The following is a 25666-nucleotide window of genomic DNA, read 5'->3' on the forward strand; positions in this document are numbered from 1 at the left end:
GATTTTCAATAATAAAGTGTTATATTGACATTGTCTGAATTAAGATTTTATGAATATTGGCTATTATAGTTATTTATAAATCTATGTTATATCTATGTTTTCATATATAGCTGTGTCAAGGTATTTGAAATATTATTAAATAATATATAGAGGTATATTTGTCTTTATTTAATAGATCTGTAGATATGAACATGGTCTGTAGACAAAGGTTTGTTCCTAAGAGATCTCCCACATTCATTATGTAAAATTATGCTGAACACACAGGGAGAGACAATGGAACATTTGGCCTGCCAAATTTCAGAACAGTCACTTAGAGGAATGTTGGGGGAAGTAATTTTGAAAGAGAACAGGATGAGTCATAAAAGGCAAATTAAGAGGATAGATTGTCAGATAGGTAACACCACACAAAATATATGGAGACGAAATGTCTGAAATACCCATCTTGGAACTGATCAAAATCATAGAGAAACAGCTTTTATACACATAGGTGTTAATCATCCTTAAACATCAAATACACATCTGCACTACTAGCTAAACAGGAAATATGCTGCATTAAGACTTTTACAACTACTCGTGGATTGACCCCATGTGGTGAGTATGAGACAAAAAGTCTGGCAACTGAAGTTACTGAAAAGTTAGAATGTTAGGATAATACAGTGAAGGCCCATGACTTACATTATGATTTCAAAACAACTGTATATATATTTTAATGGATATGAGATGTATATATATATATATATATATATATATATATATATATATATATATATATATATATATATATATATATGTGTATATATATGTGTATGTTTTGAAAGCATGAATATCTTAGCCTCTGTGTGTTTAAGAACATGAATAGATGTTTATGGACCTGAAGAGAAGTGATTATTAACATTTATTTTTATTTCAGATCTACATAGACAGGATTCACTTGGAATACAGTACAATACTGAATTAAAAATAAGCTATTATTCACATATAAATGCCAGGATACCGATAACATTGTAATGCATTTTAAACTAATAATTAGCAGTATTAAATTACCTAAATAAAATAAAATGTTAATAATATAACATATTTGGTATCAGAATAATCAGAAAAAAATAACCTAATATTAACCATCTGTAATTGGGGTTATATATGATTAATGCAGAGAGTGTGATCTGATTAAATAACCATTTTATGAAAGAAATTTTTTTTTTAACTTGCTTAAAAATGTTAGAGATGGTCTTGTTGTATTTGTTTGTTTGTACGTCTGCTGCCACCTGGTGTTATGTTGCGAGAACTACAGCCAGAAGGTTCTCTCTGGTTGTTAAAAATGAAATTTCCAAGGGCCAATCCGATTTAGACTTCCCAGATAACCAATGGGAAGGTCAGCTCCCGCAGGGCCACCCACAATTTACCAGTGATGGGAAAACCAAATAAAAAGTGAATGCAATGGAGAGAAAGGGACAGATTTTCTGCTGAAGCTAAAACTTGTAACTGGTTCCTGCTGGACGCGAGATACCACTTTACTTGAGCAAAGCTAATCTACCCTTCTTATTGATTGCGATATACACTTATTGGTGATCTGAGGTAAAATAATTCCTACCAAGAAATATTGGATATCGACTGCTTTTTACTTTGGTAACGTATTCAAGGTTTTGTAAGATAAGTTATATGCATAGTCAATTTGTATTTAATAGATTTAAAGAAACAGTGTGTTTTAGTTAGCATTTCACAGCCTATATATATATTGTTTAAATCTGCGTCTGATTGACCAAGTAACTCATCTATGCAAGTTCTGATATTGTCAGTTAATTTTGTATTGGGATAAATTGCAGTTAAATAGCAGAATATATATATATTATCCTATTGTTTTATAAACACTGTTTAGAATTGTATTGCTTGGATGTTAAAGGTTTTTAGTCCCATTGTGTTAAATAAATAAAAGGCTGAATTGTGAAGGTATATTTTTCTGGGTTTTGTAAGAAGGATAGCATATCTTAAGAGTTGGTTTTAACGCATATAAACTTTTATTTAGTTTCCTTTTACTGCAAATATAGTTCAATATGTTTATGGATATTAACTAAATAAAAGAATTCAGATATTTATATTAATTGTATGGTCTAGTAGGTGCATGGTTGATAAGGGTTTCTATTTCTTTGTATTGTGTTTATAACCCTGCCATAAACTTATATATATTATTTGGATAGCACTACTAAGATTTTCATAAATATACTGACATAATAATTGGAGGCACTGTTCTGAGATTTATTAATATTCCATCATATTTGATATAATATATTTGTAAGTAAATAGAAATTATTATAAAAGAGAAAAAAAAAAAAAAAAAAAAAATTCATATTTCGATATTAATATTTTGAAGATATAATTTTTTTTTTTGTGAAAAGTTGAAATATTAATTTTCATATTTCGAGATTGACATTAATATCTTGAAATATTATTAAAGATTAATTTTGAAAAATTAATAAAAATATTAATTTTTCATATTTCAAAATTAATCAAAAATATTAATTTTTCATATTTCGGAATATTAATTTTTCATATTTCAAAATTAATAATTTTTTTTTTGAAATATAACATTTTTCTCTCTTTTTATTGGCAAAAATTGTATTAGCATTTTAGTTAAATAAATACTAAACCAATACAATAATGTCTGTAGCCAGAAGTGACTCATTTAATTCTATACATAGCAATGAAATTGGTCCCATAACCATACCTATTACTAAAGGTCAGGTCCTTAAGAAAGATATCTTAAGTTACCTTAAAGGGAAGTTTAATATTGCGGGTGAATTAAATGATTTTATGGATATGCTTGAAACTAGGGCTAAAAATATTACCGTTAATAATAATATGTGGAATGAAGAGAATGAATTCTTCCAGGAATTATTAATGATTAATCGATGCAAAGATCCCAAAAAGCGAGAAGAACTAATACTAAAATCTTGGCCCCTTTTAATATGCATAATTGACGAAATGTCGTTTTATGTCACAGACAAACGATCGCAAATACAGGAGCTAGAAAATAGTATTCGTTCCTCGCGCAGACGCGAAGAGGGTTTAAAAACAGCCAAAAATAAAATGGATGAATTTGCCCAAAACCTAGCCACCTTAGATAAGCACAATATGGACTTAATCGCGCAGATACAAGATTTAAATAAACAGCTTGCGCAAAGCCAGAGAGAATTAAGCGATTTAAAAAGGTCATATCGCCATAATGAAAACCCCTATATTAGCAATGAGAATAATACAGATAATGCTAACTCCTTTAGCGAACGCGTCAGGGACGAGGTACGAAAATATATAGAACAACATAGACAAATGACCCCTAACGGGTCAGAAGTAGATTTCCCTAATAGACAATCCCCTCAGGATGTAAATCCAGAGGACAGCTGTAGCGCAGCTGATGCGGGGGAGGGAAACTCTAACAGAGAATCCCAAAATAAGTCTGATAAAGTCTATGATTCCCATAAAATAATCACTTTCGTACAACGCGCAGTACCTATATTCTCCAATAAGGGAACAACATCTGTAATTGATCATTTACAGGCTTTTGAAAATGCGTTAGCTATAATGAATGTTACAAGTGAGAAATTGAAAATTGAATTTCTACCTTGGGTATTTGACAGTAAGCATCACAAATTCTTTGCCTCACTAAAGGATATGAATATTCATTCCTGGAATGGGGTAAAACAACAATGCAGAAAAGAATTCGGGCAATATCGCACTAAAACTGCCGCGAAAATAGCGGTATATGGTTTAAAGTGTCGTGCGAATCAGAGTCCAGTCGAATTCCTTTCTGTATTGAAAAATGCGTACAGTATGGCTGAAGATAATCCCAGATTTGATGGCTCAGAATTTGTAAATTTATTTTTTGAAGCATTGCCTACACCCATCAAAATCAACTTAGCTAGAGATTTTGATGAGGACTGCTCATTGGAATGGCTGATCAAAGAGAGTACGAAGTTATACTCTATTCAGCAGTCCAGTGAGCAGGGGGTTAAAAAGGAGTCAAAACCCAAAATTGTGGCAGAAACTAGGGTGTCACCTAGCCCCCTCAATTTGGAGTCTAACAAGAGGACTTATGCAGAGGTGGCCAGTCAAAACAGGCCATCTCCACAGAGGTTTAATTCTGCCCCTCCCCCTACACAGGTTGAGGCGCAGGGAGACTATAACCAAAGTGGGGGACATAATCAGGTGAATAATTACTCACAAAGAGAATACTCACCAAATAATTGGTATCCGCGCAAGGGTAGATACAATAAACGGCGAAGATATTCTCAGGGTAACCAGACACCCCAGGTATGTAATGCTCCCCAAAATATTAATACTGAACAAGCTGAACCCCAGGGGCAACCACGCCAGAATAGAAATAGTGGCCCTGATTCTGAGGGAACCCAATGGTCCAGGAATCAGTACAATGGGGCACCAAGAGATAGGCCCAGGGGTAGAGGTAACTTGTACAATCAGGTAGATATGCTGTTTACCCAATTAAATCGGTTGAGCGAACAAATCGCTAATATGAGTCAAAAATCTACGGCTCAGCAACCGAACAATACTTTTTTAGGGGTACAGCCAGTGGTCAGCAGTGGACCACAGGCACAGTCATAAATACTGCAGTATCACCTGAAGGGGAGGGTAGAGATATACAAACTGTAATAATAAATATCAATGATACTAATCATGTTATCTCCCCACAGACCGGAAACGGACGATTTGGCCGTGATGACAAGCAACCTCATCCGGGAAAAGTTAACAAATCTCTTCCCTTGCAGCTCTCTCCTAACCTTATCTCCACAGATGCAGTACAAAAGAATCCAACCAACCCTGTCATAGAGGAAACAGGTAGGTATGAAGGTTCCTCTGCATCGAATGACACAGCGAATTCAGGTAAAACGTGGCGAAGCCCACAGATGTACAAGAATGCAAATTTTATGTGTGAAATGATAGAAACTGCAGGAAGATATTATGTACTAGTTGAGCTGCAAGATTCAGTCTCCAACCCTATCAGGGGATTAATTGACACTGGGTCACAGGCAACTATCTTATCCCACAGGTACTACACACAGCTAAATGAGCTAACACCCCACAAACCCAAAATAAGAGAATTTGACGGTTCTCTAATAGGTGTTGGGGGTGACTCCCTAAAAGTCTACGGTACTGCCTGGTTAAAATTTAAATTGGGGAACAGGGTCATAAGACACCCTGTCATTATAGTGGATCTGCCAACTGATCGTTTAATTATTGGTAGTGATCTCCTGAAACGATTAAGCACCATAATTGATTGCATAAATAATAAAGGCCTAGATTTAGAGTTCGGCGGTAGCCGTCAAAACCAGCGTTAGAGGCTCCTAACGCTGGTTTTGGCCGCCCGCTGGTATTTGGAGTCAGTGATTAAAGGGTCTAACGCTCACTTTTCAGCCGCGACTTTTCCATACCGCAGATCCCCCTACGCCATTTGCGTAGCCTATCTTTTCAATGGGATCTTCCTAACGCCGGTATTTAGAGTCGTTTCTGCAGTGAGCGTTAGAGCTCTAACGACAAGATTCCAGCCGCCTGAAAATAGCAGGAGTTAAGAGCTTTCTGGCTAACGCCGGTTTATAAAGCTCTTAACTACTGTACCCTAAAGTACACTAACACCCATAAACTACCTATGTACCCCTAAACCGAGGTCCCCCCACATCGCCGCCACTCGATTAAAATTTTTAACCCCTAATCTGCCGACCGCCACCTACGTTATACTTATGTACCCCTAATCTGCTGCCCCTAACACCGCCGACCCCTGTATTATATCTATTAACCCCTAACTTGCCCCCCACAACGTCGCCGCAAGCTACTTAAAATAATTAACCCCTAATCTTCCGACCGCAAATCGCCACCACCTACGTTATCCCTATGTACCCCTAATCTGCTACCCCTAACATCGCCGACCCCTATGTTATATTTATTAACCCCTAATCTGCCCCCCACAACGTCGCCGACACCTACCTACACTTATTAACCCCTAATCTGCCGAGCGGACCTGAGCGCTACTATAATAAAGTTATTAACCCCTAATCTGCCCCCCACAACGTCGCCGACACCTACCTTCAATTATTAACCCCTAATCTGCCGACCGGAGCTCACCGCTATTCTAATAAATGTATTAACCCCTAAAGCTAAGTCTAACCCTAACACTAACACCCCCCTAAGTTAAATATAATTTTTATCTAACGAAATAAATTAACTCTTATTAAATAAATAATTCCTATTTAAAGCTAAATACTTACCTGTAAAATACATCCTAATATAGCTACAATATAAATTATAATTATATTATAGCTATTTTAGGATTAATATTTATTTTACAGGCAACTTTGTAATTATTTTAACCAGGTACAATAGCTATTAAATAGTTAAGAACTATTTAATAGTTACCTAGTTAAAATAATAACAAATTTACCTGTAAAATAAATCCTAACCTAAGATATAATTAAACCTAACACTACCCTATCAATAAAATAATTAAATAAACTACCTACAATTACCTACAATTAACCTAACACTACACTATCAATAAATTAATTAAACACAATTGCTACAAATAAATACAATTAAATAAACTATCTAAAGTACAAGTACTAGACGACGAATGACGGTTCCTTTAAGGGACGTCATCCAAGATGGCGTCCCTCGAATTCCGATTGGCTGATAGGATTCTATCAGCCAATCGGAATTAAGGTAGGAATTTTCTGATTGGCTGATGGAATCAGCCAATCAGAATCAAGTTCAATCCGATTGGCTGATCCAATCAGCCAATCAGATTGAGCTCGCATTCTATTGGCTGATCGGAACAGCCAATAGAATGCGAGCTCAATCTGATTGGCTGATTGGATCAGCCAATCGGATTGAACTATATTCTGATTGGCTGATTCCATCAGCCAATCAGAAAATTCCTACCTTAATTCCGATTGGCTGATAGAATCCTATCAGCCAATCGGAATTCGAGGGACTCCATCTTGGATGACGTCCCTTAAAGGAACCGTCATTCGTCGTCTAGTCGTCGGAAGAAGAGGATGGATCCGCGCTGGAGGTCTTCAAGATGGAGCCGGTCGTCATCGGATGGAAGAAGATAGAAGATGCCGCTTGGAGAAGATGTTTGCCGGTCCGGATGTCCTCTTCTTGCCGGATAGGAGGAAGACTTTGGACCCTCTTCTGGACTTCTTCAGTGGATGTCTAGCCCCCGCTTGGGTTGGATGAAGATCTTGGAGCCAGGACGGATCGGTGAACCTGGCATGGTGAAGACAAGGTAGGAAGATCATCAGGGGGGTAGTGTTAGGTTTATTTAAGGGGGGTTTGGGTTAGATTAGGGGTATGTGGGTGGTGGGTTGTAATGTTGGGGGGGGGGTATTGTATGTTTTTTTTTACAGGCAAAAGAGCTGAAATTCTTGGGGCATGCCCCGCAAAGGGCCCTGTTCAGGGCTGGTAAGGTAAAAGAGCTTGTAATATTTGTATTTTAGAATAGGGTAGGGAATTTTTTATTTTGGGGGGCTTTGTTATTTTATTAGGGGGCTTAGAGTAGGTGTAATTAGTTTAAAATTGTTGTAATATTTTTCTTATGTTTGTAAATATTTTATTATTTTCTGTAACTTAGTTCTTTTTTATTTTTTGTACTTTAGATAGTTTATTTAATTGTATTTATTTGTAGCAATTGTGTTTAATTAATTTATTGATAGTGTAGTGTTAGGTTAATTGTAGGTAATTGTAGGTAGTTTATTTAATTATTTTATTGATAGGGTAGTGTTAGGTTTAATTATATCTTAGGTTAGGATTTATTTTACAGGTAAATTTGTTATTATTTTAACTAGGTAACTATTAAATAGTTCTTAACTATTTAATAGCTATTGTACCTGGTTAAAATAATTACAAAGTTGCCTGTAAAATAAATATTAATCCTAAAATAGCTATAATATAATTATAATTTATATTGTAGCTATATTAGGATTTATTTTACAGGTAAGTATTTAGCTTTAAATAGGAATCATTTATTTAATAAGAGTTAATTTATTTCGTTAGATAAAAATTATATTTAACTTAGGGGGGTGTTAGTGTTAGGGTTAGACTTAGCTTTAGGGGTTAATACATTTATTAGAATAGCGGTGAGCTCCGGTCGGCAGATTAGGGGTTAATAATTGAAGGTAGGTGTCGGCGATGTTAGGGAGGGCAGATTAGGGGTTAATACTATTTATGATAGGGTTAGTGAGGCGGATTAGGGGTTAATAACTTTATTATAGTAGCGCTCAGGTCCGCTCGGCAGATTAGGGGTTAATAAGTGTAGGCAGGTGTCGGCGACGTTGTGGGGGGCAGATTAGGGGTTAATAAATATAACATAGGGGTCGGCGATGTTAGGGCAGCAGATTAGGGGTACATAGGGATAACGTAGGTGGCGGCGGTTTACGGAGCGGCAGATTAGGGGTTAAAAGTGTAATGCAGGGGTCAGCGATAGCGGGGGCGGCAGATTAGGGGTTAATAAGTGTAAGGTTAGGGGTGTTTAGACTCGGGGTACATGTTAGAGTGTTAGGTGCAGACGTAGGAAGTGTTTCCCCATAGGAAACAATGGGGCTGCGTTAAGAGCTGAACGCTGCTTTTTTGCAGGTGTTAGGTTTTTTTTCAGCTCAAACTGCCCCATTGTTTCCTATGGGAGAATCGTGCACGAGCACGTTTTTGATGCCGGCCGCGTCCGTAAGCAACTCTGGTATCGAGAGTTGCATTTGCGGTAAATATGCTCTACGCTCCTTTTTTGGAGCCTAACGCAGCATTTGTTTGAACTCTCGATACCAGAGTTAAATTTATGGTGCGGCCAGAAAAAAACCCGCGGAGCGTTAACAGCCCTTTTACCGCCGAACTCCAAATCTAGGCCGTAATTTGGTCGCAAGTTAAACGGCCTATCAATTATGAAAAATCTGGTATATCTCACGCCCGACATAGCTGTCACGTGGTGGAAGAGAAACCAGATGCTGTGGAGATTCATTTCAGAAATAACTCTGTACCTGAAATCACTATTCTACAAATAGATGATCAGACTCCTTTTAGTGGCTCTGATGGTAATACTTTTAAAATTTCGCCTGGAAAGATAGCGAATATTTCCCTAGATAGCGATGTATTAACCATATCACTCCACAAGGGGGATCATAAAATCCCTAAGGGGGGAGGCCATGCTCAATACCTCACAGGGATTGAGAGAGTTAAAGAGGATCTATTTATCCCTATACAAGTGCATGACCTTGGTAAAACCAAGTATGCTAAAATAAATTTAAAACAGGAAGCTAGCTATATAAGCGAAGGTTTATTAGCGCAAATAGCTGAACCTAAAGTGATTAAATATCTTTCTCCCCAAGACCACAGTGTCAGCAACCTGGATGACTGAAAGCTATAACATCACAGCTAAGTGCTTATTATCTATCTCTATAGGAAATAAGTCAGTGAAGCACCTGTTTTTAGTTTTAAATACTCCCCATAATCAAATATACATTGGCAATGATATCTTACATAGATATGCCATACAAATAGATTTGATTAATTCTTGCCTCTGGAGCAGGTTAAAGGGGGACCCTGAAGTATTTCAGGATGAAAATGCAGCCCTGAAATCAAACCAGCAATTGCCATATGCTGTGAATATGCAGGTATCTAGCGATGTTATAATTCCTGCTGGGGCTGATAAATTTCTTTTACCCTTACAGGTAAAGAGAGGTCAGAAATTAAAAACTTCTGAAACACTGATTTGCCTCTCCCATAGAATACAAAATCTGGGTGTCACAGTAACCTACACTCCTATGGTGAATATTGGAACTGTTCCAATAAATATTATTGTGCATAACATGACCCCACAGGATATAACATTATCCAAGGGAACTACCATAGGATATGCACTGGAATCAAGTTATTACACTTTTGGATTCCAGAATAATGTAATTGGACTAATACCTGAAGGATACCTAACTGAAGAACAATTAATAGAACAATCCTTTGCATCTATGCCAGAGGGTCTATTTAATATTCAGTCTATTTATCCCTTCAGCTCAGAGGAAGGCATCTGTAAAATTGAAGAAGCCTCTCTAGTGTTTGATCAGCCAATCAAACAGCAAGATTACCCCAATACCCAGAGTCATGGGAGCAATGTAAACTATAATCAAGGGGATCTCACCTCTAGATTGGAAGAAGCCTATGAAATAGGACAGCCTGAAATCTTTCCAGGATTTCAGCAAATAGTCGAAGAGCAAATATCCTTAGCCAATGGCTGTTCTAGCGATGATGAACGCCAACAGCTGCGAGAACTCCTGATGGAGTACAAGGATATTTTCGCTAAGGATTCTTATGACTGTGGTACCACAGACTTGCACATTGCAAGAATACAAACAGATCCTAATGCGCCACCTGTATTTGTCAAACAATACAGACTTCCCTTAGCCTCATATGATTCTCTTGCAGAGATCATAAGGAATTTGGAAGAAAGAGGTATTATCAGACAGGTGCACAGCTCTTATAATAACCCTATTCTAGGTGTCCTTAAACCCAATGGACAATGGCGTTTGTGTGCTGATTTAAGACAGCTAAACAAACGAGTGTACATGTCTGGTTGGCCTGTACCATACATTGACCAGTGCCTTGCACAAATGCAGGGATCCAAAATATTCACTGCCATTGATTGTGCACAGGGATACTGGACCATAAAGGTACATGAAGAGGACCAATATAAGCTAGCGTTCTCTTTCCAAAAGGTCCAATATGCATTCCAGAGACTTCCATTTGGATACATAAATTCTGGACATGAATTTGCTGTATTCATGCATAAGGCTATGCCTGATGCACTGGAAAGGGGGACCTTATCATATGTTGATGATGTTTTAATCAAAAGCACAGACTTTGAAAAACACCTCGCAGAGCTTAAACATGTCCTCAGCCAACTTAAAAGGGCAGGTGTCAAATTATCCCTGCAAAAAGCTCAATGGTGCCGCACTCGTGTAAACTTCTTGGGACATGAAGTTACCTCTGATGGATTAAATCCCCAGAAGAAAAAGGTGGAAGCTATAGTGAATTCTAAAAACCCAACTAACTTAAAGGAATTGAGATCATTCCTGGGTATGACGAATTATTCTCGCAAATTCATTGATAATTATGCGGAATTAGCTAAACCACTACTACTTCTTCTAAAGAAGGATGTGAAATGGCACTGGAGTGAGTCTCAAGAGACAGCCATCAGAGAGCTGAAGAGAAAACTCACTCAAGCACCTTGCTTAGCGTACCCTGAAGGTGGTAAACCTTTCTACTTAGAAACAGGGTACACAGATGTAAGCATGAGTGCTGTGTTATACCAAAAGCAGGATAATTTGAACAAAGCCATTGCTTATGCAAGCAAAAATCTATCCCCAGTAGAAATAAAGTTTAACGATTGCGAAAAAGCCCTCTTATCTACTGTATGGGCTCTACAAAATTTCCGCAGCTATATACAGGGCGAGAAAATTATTGTGGAAACGGCCCACCAGCCTTTGCTATATTTGCAAAGTGAGAGAATAAGAGATGGGAATTTGTCTAATAGCCGCATAACAGCGTGGACTCTTTCCTTGCAAGGCTGGCCATTAGAAATTCGCTACAAGCAGAATAAAAAGAATCCAGTCGCACAAGGGCTTGCTGAGCTCCACGACTGTACTGCTAGAGATCCTGGGGAAGAATTATCAGAAGATGATTTTCTGGAAGAACAATTGCTTTCCCCATATAAAATGTACAATGAGGACCATTGTCAAACATTACCTTGGGTATATGTTGATGGTTGTTCTTACCATGCCACTATTGATAATGAGCGCAGATTAGTCGCTGGCATTGGTATAACGGGGGCAAATGGATTCCCAAATATATCTGTAGGTTTCAACATTGGACCAAGATCCAGTCAAGTTGCAGAACTAACTGCTGTTTTCAAAACCATTGAAATGGCTATTGAACATGGTATTCATGAATTTGTGATCATAACTGACTCAAATTATGTGCGTGACAGTTTTGTTGAATACCTGCCAACTTGGAAAAGAAATGGCATGCAGAAAAGCAATAACAAACCAGTCAAGCATGGCAAGTTGTTCTGCGAGATTGATAATCTGGTAGTATCCAATGATTTAACCATACACTGGAAAAAGACCAAGGGTCATTCCAGAGTTTTAGGTCCTGATAAGGAAGGCAATGACCTTGCGGATTCATTAGCCAAACAAGGAGCCATAACTGGAGAACTCCTTAATATTGACCACTTAATGGGTGCAATTCAGGTAGAAGCCATTACCAGAAACCAGGCAAAACAACAGAGTGAGCCTAACTTGGTACAATGGAGTCAGGATTCTCCTAGTGAGGACCTGATCACTAGTCAAAAAGAAGACCCCATTGTAGGCATCTTCTATAAACACATAGAAGATCCTGAAAGCAACCCCATCTCAAAAGATGATTGTATTGGCAAAGAAGATCTGAGAATCTTAATAAAATCTAAATCACAATTCAAATTACAGGATGGTTTGTTAATTAGAACCTCCAAAACTGGCATCCAGCAGTGGGTAGTACCCACCAAGTTCAGAGGTCTAATGCTTCAACATGCCCATGATGCTCCCACATCTGGTCATCGTGGTGCCAAACTCACGTATGAAATATTACGTGATTATGCTTTTTGGCCACACATGTTGAAAGATGTTCAAACCTACTGTCAAGGGTGTTTAATCTGCCCACAGTTCCAACCCACTGCACCAACACATAGAGCGCCATTGCAGAAAAGGGGGATGGTAATGCCATGGTCAGATATACAAATTGATTTTATTGGTCCGGTAACAAGGTCATCAAGAGGTAACAAGTACATGTTAACAGTGACATGCCTGTTCACTAAATGGGTAGAGTGCATTAGTGCACCTAAAAATAGTGCTGAAACATGTGCAGCATTGCTCATCAACCATATATTTTCCAGATTTGGTCTGCCCCAAAGAATCGAGTCAGATCGGGGGACCCACTTCACTAGCGAAGTGATGACAAAAATGTGGAAAATACTAGGGGTTAAAAGAAAGCTCCATATTGCTTATAGAGCTGCCTCAAGTGGTGGTGTAGAGCGTTACAACCAGTCCATTGTTAAAATCCTCAAAAAGTTTGTGAGTGAAACAGGTAAAGACTGGGATGTAAAACTACCTCTAGTCTTAATGGCATTAAGAGCAACTCCAAGTAGTGCTACCAAGATGTCACCTTTTGAACTGATGACTGGTAGAAGAATGGTTCTACCTCAGCATCTGCTGTACCGTACATCAGACCAAAATTTGATAAACGCTGCCAATACACATCAATATGTGGAAAACCTAAGGAAACACCTGCAACATGCCTTTGCATTTGCTCAAAGGAATTTAGAAAGAGCCGCAACTGCCACTAAAACCTATTATGATCTCAAAACGTCCAAAAAGGAATATGAAATAAATGATAAAGTTTATCTTTATAACTTTGGGAGAGATCAGGTTAGGGAGAAGAAATTTCTTCCCTCATGGAAAGGTCCTTTCGTCATTACTGACAAAATATCTCCAGTGGCCTATAAAATACGGATCCCCAAAAATGAAAGTTTCATAGATAAATGGGTCCATATCAATCAATTGCGAGCGTGTCATCCCAGATCCCAACTACAAGTCATAGAGGGAGAATGAAGTGTCATATCCCCAAATGAACTAAAGACATACTATAGTTTAAAGATGCCTAACTGATAAACATGAAGGTTCAAAATTGACCGACTATCTACATAGAAGACTGTCCATGATGTGTACGGTCAACATCCTCACCAAATACCACTAACTTTGATCCAATTCAAATACATGTGTCCTACATATTTTTGAATTGGAAAGGGGGATTTATGTCAAGGTATTTGAAATATTATTAAATAATATATAGAGGTATATTTGTCTTTATTTAATAGATCTGTGGATATGAACATGGTCTGTAGACAAAGGTTTGTTCCTAAGAGATCTCCCACATTCATTATGTAAAATTATGCTGAACACACAGGGAGAGACAATGGAACATTTGGCCTGCCAAATTTCAGAACAGTCACTTAGAGGAATGTTGGGGGAAGTAATTTTGAAAGAGAACAGGATGAGTCATAAAAGGCAAATTAAGAGGATAGATTGTCAGATAGGTAACACCACACAAAATATATGGAGACGAAATGTCTGAAATACCCATCTTGGAACTGATCAAAATCATAGAGAAACAGCTTTTATACACATAGGTGTTAATCATCCTTAAACATCAAATACACATCTGCACTACTAGCTAAACAGGAAATATGCTGCATTAAGACTTTTACAACTACTCGTGGATTGACCCCATGTGGTGAGTATGAGACAAAAAGTCTGGCAACTGAAGTTACTGAAAAGTTAGAATGTTAAGATAATACAGTGAAGGCCCATGACTTACATTATGATTTCAAAACAACTGTATATATATTTTAATGGATATGAGATGTATATATATATATATATATATATATATATATATATATATATATATATATATGTGTATATATATGTGTATGTTTTGAAAGCATGAATATCTTAGCCTCTGTGTGTTTAAGAACATGAATAGATGTTTATGGACCTGAAGAGAAGTGATTATTAACATTTATTTTTATTTCAGATCTACATAGACAGGATTCACTTGGAATACAGTACAATACTGAATTAAAAATAAGCTATTATTCACATATAAATGCCAGGATACCGATAACATTGTAATGCATTTTAAACTAATAATTAGCAGTATTAAATTACCTAAATAAAATAAAATGTTAATAATATAACATATTTGGTATCAGAATAATCAGAAAAAAATAACCTAATATTAACCATCTGTAATTGGGCTTATATATGATTAATGCAGAGAGTGTGATCTGATTAAATAACCATTTTATGAAAGAAATTTTTTTTTTAACTTGCTTAAAAATGTTAGAGATGGTCTTGTTGTATTTGTTTGTTTGTACGTCTGCTGCCACCTGGTGTTATGTTGCGAGAACTACAGCCAGAAGGTTCTCTCTGGTTGTTAAAAATGAAATTTCCAAGGGCCAATCCGATTTAGACTTCCCAGATAACCAATGGGAAGGTCAGCTCCCGCAGGGCCACCCACAATTTACCAGTGATGGGAAAACCAAATAAAAAGTGAATGCAATGGAGAGAAAGGGACAGATTTTCTGCTGAAGCTAAAACTTGTAACTGGTTCCTGCTGGACGCGAGATACCACTTTACTTGAGCAAAGCTAATCTACCCTTCTTATTGATTGCGATATACACTTATTGGTGATCTGAGGTAAAATAATTCCTACCAAGAAATATTGGATATCGACTGCTTTTTACTTTGGTAACGTATTCAAGGTTTTGTAAGATAAGTTATATGCATAGTCAATTTGTATTTAATAGATTTAAAGAAACAGTGTGTTTTAGTTAGCATTTCACAGCCTATATATATATTGTTTAAATCTGCGTCTGATTGACCAAGTAACTCATCTATGCAAGTTCTGATATTGTCAGTTAATTTTGTATTGGGATAAATTGCAGTTAAATAGCAGAATATATATATATTATCCTATTGTTTTATAAACACTGTTTAGAATTGTATTGCTTGGATGTTAAAGGTTTTTAGTCCCATTGTGTTAAATAAATAAAAGGCTGAATTGTGAAGGTATATTTTTCTGGGTTTTGTAAGAAGGATAGCATATCTTAAGAGTTGGTTTTAACGCATATAAACTTTTATTTAGTTTCCTTTTACTGCAAATATAGTTCAATATGTTTATGGATATTAACTAAATAAAAGAATTCAGATATTTATATTAATTGTATGGTCTAGTAGGTGCATGGTTGATAAGGGTTTCTATTTCTTTGTATTGTGTTTATAACCCTGCCATAAACTTATATATATTATTTGGATAGCACTACTAAGATTTTCATAAATATACTGACAGCTGCTTGATTAGCGCTCCCCTTTCTTCTGTATACTAGTATTTCATTTTGGAAGTAAGTGGGATTTACTCCATAAGGGGTAGCTTAGCTATTTGTACTAGGGTCTTTTTTGTATTTTTGTTATCAGTTTATGACCACCATAGACCTAAAGGATGCGTATCTTCATGTGCCTATCTACAGGGAACATTTCATTCAGGGGAATGGGCTCTCCATCTGGAAGTTTTTCTCGATGTTAACCCTCAAATGGGGGTTCCGGAGCTGGATCTGATGGCATCTCGTCTAAACGCGAAGCTTCCAAGATATGGTGCAAGATCAAGAGATTTTCAAGAAGCTCTGGTAGACGCCCTGGCAGTTAAAAAGTAATAGTTTTGCGCTTTGGAAACAATACCAAACACCTCACTAAGAGACAACTTCTTCAAATTGTCTAGATAGCCAGTTATATACAAAAAATAGAGAGAGAGGGCGCCAGTGGCTAAAGATATTGACACTTTCTAGATACAAAATATTTTTATTCCAAATTGATTGCAATGAAATATAAAAATTGGGACGTCTCCCTTAATCATAAAATAACCTATATTAGTAGGTAAACATAAAACCTTAAAATCAACGTGTTAAACTTCTTAAAAAAGGGGTTAATTAACCATAAACAATATACGTCAAAATAGCAGTCTGGCAATAAGCAAAAGAAATTCTTTACAAAATAGGTTGTACTCTTATAGTTACATGATACAGTGTAACTTTGTATCTTTTCATGGAAGTCTTTCCAAAGTATGATATTATACTATTAGAGTTATTAAAAGTCTCTTATTGTTTAAAAAGAGAATTTTCCAATATATACCACCAGCTTTAACGCTTATTAGTCAGTTAGGACTTCAGGTTAAATTATGTAGCAGTCGTGTTGAAAAACGGTTAAACAGATATCCCTTATGGCGATATTGTTCTTATTTTAAGGACACAGTTTGTATATCATACAATAATTAGAGGGTACCTGTAGGGTGTTTGTTGTTAAAGCAGGCTGGTACATTACCCTTCCATATCTCAAAATGCTGCTGTCCCTTCACAGGATTCTTGTCCAGGTGAATCCGTCCACGTGACTTTTGGCGTCTGACGTCACAGACTTTATTTCACTTTTGGCAATGTAGATGTATATTGATATAATTCAATATGCAGAACGTAGCAATGTAAACCTGTAATCCTGCACTTAGTGCTCTGCACGCAGGGAGGTTCTTTGTTGGTATTCAAGCTCCAGCTAAAATTGATTTGTTGATATTAATATAAATAACCCGGTTTTAATAAAAGTTAGTGGATTGCAATGAAAGCAAAGGATGTGTTGGTAACACAGTAATAATGCGACACACGCAATGCGTTTCGCCCTTTGCAGGGTGTTCTTTGCCTCTACCTGGTGGCCAGGAGTTGAATTCCCACTAGTAATTGAATGGATTCGTGGACTCTCCATGCCAAGAAAGAAAATAATTTATCAAGTAAGTATAAATTATGTTTTTCATTAATTAACCATTTCACCATTCATAATTTCATTAATTTACCTTATAGAATCCTGTATTTCAGGGCACCATACCATACTATTTAATAATTTTTTTTGTTATTATTTTTTTAAATGGTGATGGTGAATATGACTAAGTCAAGTAAGTTGTTCTGATATCCATATAATTCTACTCTTTGTTAATAGGACCTTAAAATGTAATTCCCAATAAAGGGGCAGATTACGAGTGGCATGTTAACAGTTACGCGCAAGGGATAAGAGGTTTATCGCGTGTTTTTGCACGTATCTGTTTTTGGCTCGTATTACAAGTTGAAAGTAAACACGATCGCTTGAGCACAAAAAAAGTTAACATGCGTCGGGTTAGCGGAACCTCTGGTTAACTGTCTCACAAAACAAAAAAGATTTGAAAAACACATCAAAATTACATTACAAAGTACAGTACACTCATAATAGCATCATCTAATAAAATTTATTTAAAAAAAATATTGCACAAATTAGTTAAAAGGGCTCAAAATGAGAGAAGAAAGCAGACAAAGGGCTTTAACATTGAAATACATACATATACATGTCTAAATATATATATGTATGTATATACAGTATGTTTATATGTGTGTGTGTGTGTGTATGTAGTTATGTGTATATATGCATTTACAGACATATATACACATATAAGCACATATGAAGACATATACAGGTATACCCCGCTCATACAGCGGGTTAGGGACCGGAGCCCCGCTGTAAAGTGAAAACCGACTTAAAGTGAGTCAATGCATTTTTTACTTGTTTTTCACTTGCCAGTGTGTTTACAAGCTTAAAAACATGTTTGAAATAACATATATAGGTGTGCAATAGTGCTAAGTTTAGTTTAATAACAACAAAAGACAGTACACTACTGTATTCAGTTATGCAGACAGTAGAAAGGGATACATATACTGTATACAGGTACTGTACAGTACAACATGTAGTACAATACAGTGGTATGTGCTTTATTGCTTATCTTTGCTTATGATTCATCATCTGAGTTTTCAATGCAAATCAGTTTTGAAGGTGGAGAACTTGACAAAGATTCAAAATGAAATGAAAAAAAAACATGAAAAAAAAAGATTGTCTGCTCCTATTGCAATGATTGGTTTTACCTTTGTGCTTACCTTGAATAGTACAGGTAATAATCTCATATGCCTCCTTCATCTCATACAGTCTATACAGTACCATACCATAACCTAATGTACAGTACTCTACTGTACCTGTACTGTATGACAGATCCTTATTTTATGTGGAGATCTCAAACCATGCCAAACAATACTGTACAGTACTAAAGTAGGTTATGTTTTATGGTATGGTACTGTATATGAGATGGAGGCATATGAAATGCTTACCTGTACTATTCAAGGTAAGCACAAAGGTATTATGACAATAATACTGTATACAGCATATACTGGTACTTGTACTGTACCTTTATTGGCCAAAAAATACTGCTTATGAAGAACTAGACTTGTGTGTACTGTACAATTACTGTATGGATTTAACAAATAATCCTGTACAGTACTGTACCTTTAATTGTACAAAAAATACTGTAATGCTTATGAAGACCGGTATACTGTACTGGACTTACCAAATTACAGTATCTGGTACAGTACAATACTGTACTGCACAGTTTTAGCAACCCTAAAGTCTTCCCAACGTACTCTGTAAAACCGCATGCAATTTTTCTCCTTACTCCTTGTCTAAGTCCTGAGCTGTGCCGCGCTGAGAAACTACTTCCGGGTTTGCGGCGGCGACGTATTAGCGAAACGACGTAAAGCGAATCGACGTAAAGCGGGGTATACCTGTATAGACATATATATAAGGGCATTAAAGCCCTTTAGATAAAAAATGTAAAAACATATTTACACAATATTTCTATTTAATTAAGTTTTACAATGTGTATTTATTGTAAATATTTGACATTCCAATGTTCTGCACATAGCAGAATATGTTCTTTGTGTTTCTAAATAGATATTCCTATATATAGTTGTATAAATCTATACCTATATATAATTATATATAAATATATACGGTATATATATATCTATATATATATATATATATATATATATATACACACAACACACAGAGAAAGTCCAGCACTCACTTACAAGCTCTCAGCTAAGATTAAAAGCAAAAATGGAAGGGTTAGTTACCGCATTTGGCCAAATGGGACAAGCCCAGATACCACAACAAGGTCCCTTCCAAAAACCTGGGACCCTAAAACAGCCACACAATGCAAGCTATGAATCCAACAAACTGGGAACAAGTGAAGGGTGCACAGGCTTATGTAATCGCCCCAGACATATACAAAACACGGAAGGGGACTGCACTTTCTTACAGGACCGGGTACACATCCTATGACCCTGCAACATGCTCAGCCCTGGGTGCTCACTGGCACTCACAGGAAGCTGTGCTGTCCCCAGAGTCCCAGGCAGTTATATTAAAATAACCAGAGTATTGCATTGAGCAATGATACTTTTTTATAGGACTAACAATACATTTATAAGTTGACAAGTTTTCGGAAGAATGTCCTCTTTTTTCAAGTCTGAGCAATACTGACCAATTTGATGGAATTTACATATTATATCTTAAAATAGGTATAGGTATATATTGTACCAAAATACCATCAGATATATGTAGAAATATGTATTTATGAATAAATAGAAAATATTCAATGCAAAGAATATTGGAATGTGGAATTAGGGCCGGTGCAAGGATTTTTGTCTACAAAGGTGAAGGTGCATTTTGACGGCCCCCCGCTCCAATCCCCCACCACGACACCATAAACCCCCCTTTTTAGATTCAGCACCCTGGATAGCGCTTTCTTGCCTATTAGTGGCTACACTCAGCCAACCAATAAGCAAGCATAACCCAAGTTCTGAACCAAAAATTGGAAGGCTCCTAAGCTTTATATTGCTGCTTGTTAAATAAAAAATAGCAAGAGAACGAAGACAAATTGATAATAGGAGTAAATTAGAAAGTTGCTTAATATTGCCTGCTCTTTCTGATACCTTAAAGAAAAAAAAGTTGTGTTTAATATACCTTTAAACCATTGTAATAGGCTGTGGTTTAAAAGCACAAAACCAGCTAATTTATATATACAAACCTGAAAATGCAGGTGGTATAACAAGTCATTGAAAATACATTAATGGAAAAGCAGTTTTACAGTGTACTGTCCCTTTAATATGGTGGTGTGGGTGTCACAACAATTAGGTTTAATGTAGTCCACCTAGTATGATGTTAATTGTATTTTGGGGAAAAAAAACTGTACATGGTTAATTGTGATGAGGGTCTGTTGCTGTTAGGGCTAATTATATCTCTTGTTGTTTTTAGCCATAAGAAAGCTGTTAAGACATATTAATAATATTTAATTGCATAAATAAAGCTGTCTCATTGAAAAGAAAAAAAACAAAAAAAGATTGGGAGTCTGTGATACAGACCTGTATCACAGACTCTCAATGTTTTTTTTTCCTTTTAAGTGTATGTGCCCTTTGTAAACTGTTGAATAGACATTTAAAATACTAATAAAGGAATGCCAGAGCCTAGAGTACCTTAATGAAGTCATATGTGCATGGTTTATATCAGGACCACAAGCAATTAAATTCTGATTTTGCACCTGGACAGTCATACATAACTATACAATATTAAAATTCTCTAATAACAAACGGCCAGATTACGAGTTTTGCGTTATGGCTGGCTCGGTAATAACTTGCAAGTTATTTCCACTGCTCAGCTTTAATAGCGCTGCTCTTACAGGTTTTCCAAAAACCTGCGTTAGCGGGCAATATGGTTGCGTTGAGCTCCATGCAGCACACAAATACCAGCGCTGCTTTGAGCTGGTTTTACGTGCTCCTGCACGATTTCCCCATAGACATCAATGGGGGAGACGGCTAAAAAAAAGCCTAACACCTGCAATAAAGGAGCGTAAAGCTCCGTAACGCAGCCCCATTGATTCCTATGGGGAAAGAAAATGCATGTTTAAACCTAACACCCTAACATAAACCCCGTGTCTAAACACCCCTAATCTGCCGCCAAGACATCGCCAACACCTACATTATACTTATTAACCCCTAATCTGCCGCCCCCGACATCGCCGCCACCTACCTACACTTATTAACCCCTAATCTGCCACCCCCACGTCGCCGCAACTATACTAAAGTTATTAACCCCGAATCTGCTGCCCCCAATGTCGTTGCTACCTACATTACACTTATTAACCCCTAATCTGCCACCCCCAATGTCGCCGCAACCTACATAAATTTATTAACCCCTAATCTGCCATCCCCAACATCGCCGCCACCACTATACTAAAGTTATTAACCCCTAAACCTCTGGCCTCCCACATCACTAACACTAAATAAATATTTTAACCCCTAAACCTAACCCTAAATCTAACCATAACTTTAATATAATTAAAATAAATCTAAATAAAACTTACTATTATTACCTAACTAATTCCTATTTAAAACTAAATACTTACCTATAAAATAAACCCTAAGCTAGCTACAATATAACTAATAATTATATTGTAGCTAGTGTAGGTTTTATTGTTATTTCACAGCTAAGTTTGTATTATCTAATAGCTCTATCAAATTAAAAAAGCCCCCCAAAATAAAAAAAAAAACCCTAGCCTAAAATAAACTGCCAATAGCCCTTAAAAGGGCCTTTTGTGGGGCATTGCCCCAAAGAAATCAGCTCTTTTACCTGTAAAAAAAATACAAACAACCCCCCCAACAGTAAAACCCAACACCCACACAACCAACCCCCCCAAATAAAACCCTATCTAAAAAACCTAAGCTCCCCATTGCCCTGAAAAGGGCATTTGGATGGGCATTGCCCTTAAAAGGGCATTTAGCTCTTTTTCTTTGCCCAAACCCCTAATCTAAAAATAAAACCCACCCAATAAACCCTTAAAAAAACCAACACTAACCCCTGAAGATCCACTTACAGTTTTTGAAGACCGGACATCCATCCTCATCAAGCCGGGAGAAGTCTTCATCCAAGTGGGCAGAAGTCCTCAACAAAGCCGGGAGAAGTCTTCATCCAAGCGGCAAGAAGTCGTCCTCCAGGCAGGCATAAGTCTTCATCCAGACGGCATCTTCTATCTTCATCCTTCCAACGCGTAGAGCGACTCCATCTTCAAGACATCCGGCGCGGACCATCCTCTTCATACGGTCCCAGCCGTACACTGAAGGTTCCTTTAAATGACGTCATCCAAGATGGCATCCCTTGAATTCCGATTGGCTGATAGAATTCTATTAGCCAATCGGAATTAAAGGTGAAAAAATCCTATTGGCTGATGCAATCAGCCAATAGGATTGAGCTTCAATCCTATTGGCTGATCCATTGGGACTTTTTTTGTCCCATTGACTTCTATGGGGGAAAAGGTTAATCGCGTGCAATATTCTAAGTTCTGTTTGTTACGTGCATCGGGTTAGTGTGTGTGCGAAAACAATTTACTTTCAACTTGTATTAAAAGCGCAACCCGCTTACTTCTAGCAGTTAACTCTCTAGTGTGATTGCTATATACTGCTTCACTTGTAATCTGGCCCAAAACATTTTTCATATTTATCTTGCCTGCTTTTTCTGTAATTTAAATCTGAAAACTACAGTTTTTTCATTGTCCAACAAAGAGACTGGAGTTCAATAAGTAATATTCACAACCCTGTACCTCTTTATTTATAACGCCAAAGACACACTTCCATAGACAGGAGAGAAAAAAGATAGGGGATTATAGCACTCACCCTCATATTATATAGTTAATAGGCTAAAACTTAAAGGGACATTCAAGTCCAAAAAAACCTTCATGATTCAAATAGGGCAAGTCATTTTAAACAACTTTCCAATTTACTTTTATCACTAATTTTGCTTTGTTCTCTTGGTATTCTTAGTTGAAAGCTAAACCTAGAAGATTCATATGCTGATTTCTTAGACCTTGAAGGCCACCTCTAATCTGAAAGCATTTTGACAGTTTTTCACCACTAGAGGGCATTAGTTCATGTGTTTAATATAGATAACATTGAGCTCACGCACGTGAATTTACCGAGGAGTGAGCACTGATTGGCTAAAATGCAAGTCTGTCAAATGAACTGAAATAAGGGGGCAGTCTGCCCCAAACAGAATAAACATGATTTTCATCTTATACTATTTATATAGTATAGTATATCTTCAAGAAGAAGATGGTGACAGTGGTCAAATTTCCTAAACACAAGGTTGCCAACTCGTTGTAAAGGTGTGATCATTTGTGAAATTCATTGAGCCTCTCTTGTCCTATCTTTTCAAGCATATCATCAGTATGTGTTCCTAGCATTAACATCTATAGTTTCCTTAAAGGGAGATTGTACACTAGATTTTTCTTTGCATAAATGTTTTGTAGATGATACATTTATATAGCTCATCTGTGAGTGTTTTTGTAACAATGTATAGTGTTGCTTATTTTGAAATAAAATTGTGCTGATTTTCAGACTCTTAACCAAACCCAAAAGTTTTAGATGTATACTGATGTCTACAGACTCCTAATTGTGTATTGGGTCTTGTCATATGCAGGAGAGGGGTGTCTGTTGTTCCTTCTTTGCCAGCCCCTTTCAGTGGATGTCCCAGCCTAAAGTTATAAACAGTGGTAAACTGGGAGCTTCTAAGTAAGTTTTTAAGGTGTTTATATTGGTTTTTAGGTCAGTATCTGTGCATATTCTTCTTTATTGTAGTGTCTTCTACGTGCAGTTATTTGGAAATTTGTGTGGCTAATAAATACAATTTTGCACATAAAAACAACACTTATTGCTAAGCAGTTAAAACAACAACCATAAAACCTTTATAAAGGCTTGACATTTGCAAATGAAAATGTTTCTTAAGTGTAGAATATTCACATCTGTTTTGTTATTTGTCATATACAGAATGGATGGCTAACTAGAAGTTCTAGAGTATTTCAGGAGAATGATCAGGGACTCCCTACTGTAAAGTATCTTATCTTGCAGTTGTGTCTTGCTATGTCAGAACTGTGGAGGATTTCTTGCTTTTAATTGTCTTTTTCGTGGGTTAAAGTGGACTGGTTTTTAGAAGGTCTTGTTTTCCCATTTTATTTTATTTTTAGGGTTTTAAATGTGTTTTTGAAAAGTCAATATCCTTCATAATGGAGCTCATGTGTCAAGAAGTGAATGATTGCAATATATGTAGCTCCATTGGAACACATCTCTTTGAATTGCACAATCTTTTAATTGCATTGATGTAGCACTTTCTTCCACAAATACTGTTCAATATTTAAGAAGATGCAGAGTTATAGATGATTATTGTTTATATCAGCGGCTTATGCATATATCCTGTGAGGGCCCTTCATCAGTATTCAAACACCATGGCTGCTCAGAGAGCTGGCAGTAATGTGTAATGCATCTGTGAAGACTTTTTTGAATTTGTGTTATTCAAGTGACCTCTGTGAGGGGCAATAGTCAAGTCAGAGTGCTTGGTACCATAAATATATTCAGAAAAGAGGTGGCAGAATTATTATGGTAATGCTGATAATTAGAGGAGTATAATACAGGACACACTATCAGAAATACAGTAATATTCTAAAGTGTAAGTGTAAGATTTGAATATATAAATACAATTTTATATGTAAAATATTTCTTACAGTTTCGCCTTGGATATCACTATTAAAATTCACCAAAATGATGCAAGTCATGTCAAAAAACTCAATATCTTGTTGGTCCAATATATTTGAAAATGGTTATCACTGCCAGAGTAGCTCTATGTTGGAAAATAATTGTATATCAATTAGAGTTTCCTTTTAACTAAATGTTTTATTAAGGTTTTGTAGCTGCAATTCGCTTATTCACTTTGATGTCTGCCTGCTTTATCCTGACTAACACATTTTTTTTTTCCCCTTCTTTTTTTGGCTCTTTTTTTTGTTGTCCGTATATGAAGATGATCGACATGATGTATTTTGTCATCATAATGTTAGTGGTTTTGATGAGTTTCGGTGTGGCAAGACAATCCATCTTGTTCCCCAGTGAGGAGGCATCATGGAAGCTGGCTAAGAATATTTTTTACATGCCATATTGGATGATCTATGGGGAAGTCTTTGCAGACCAGATAGACCGTAAGCAAACCCTTTATGATTTTGTTGCTATTCCAGTAGGTATTTAATATGGATGCTG

General features: G+C 36.6%; 1 protein-coding gene across 4 annotated transcripts in view; it reads left to right on the forward strand.

The window, feature by feature from the left end:
* The window catches only part of TRPM3 (transient receptor potential cation channel subfamily M member 3), an 814585-nt gene that overhangs the window by 698571 nt on the left and 90348 nt on the right, over positions 1–25666 (forward strand). For all 4 annotated transcript variants that reach the window (XM_053702508.1, XM_053702509.1, XM_053702510.1 and 1 more), the window contains one exon: positions 25434–25608. In XM_053702508.1, coding sequence (XP_053558483.1) covers positions 25434–25608 — 175 coding nt within the window. The remainder of the gene's footprint in view (positions 1–25433; positions 25609–25666) is intronic.

This window comes from Bombina bombina, chromosome 2 (assembly GCF_027579735.1).
Source record: "Bombina bombina isolate aBomBom1 chromosome 2, aBomBom1.pri, whole genome shotgun sequence".
NCBI classification, from domain to species: Eukaryota; Metazoa; Chordata; class Amphibia; order Anura; family Bombinatoridae; genus Bombina; species Bombina bombina.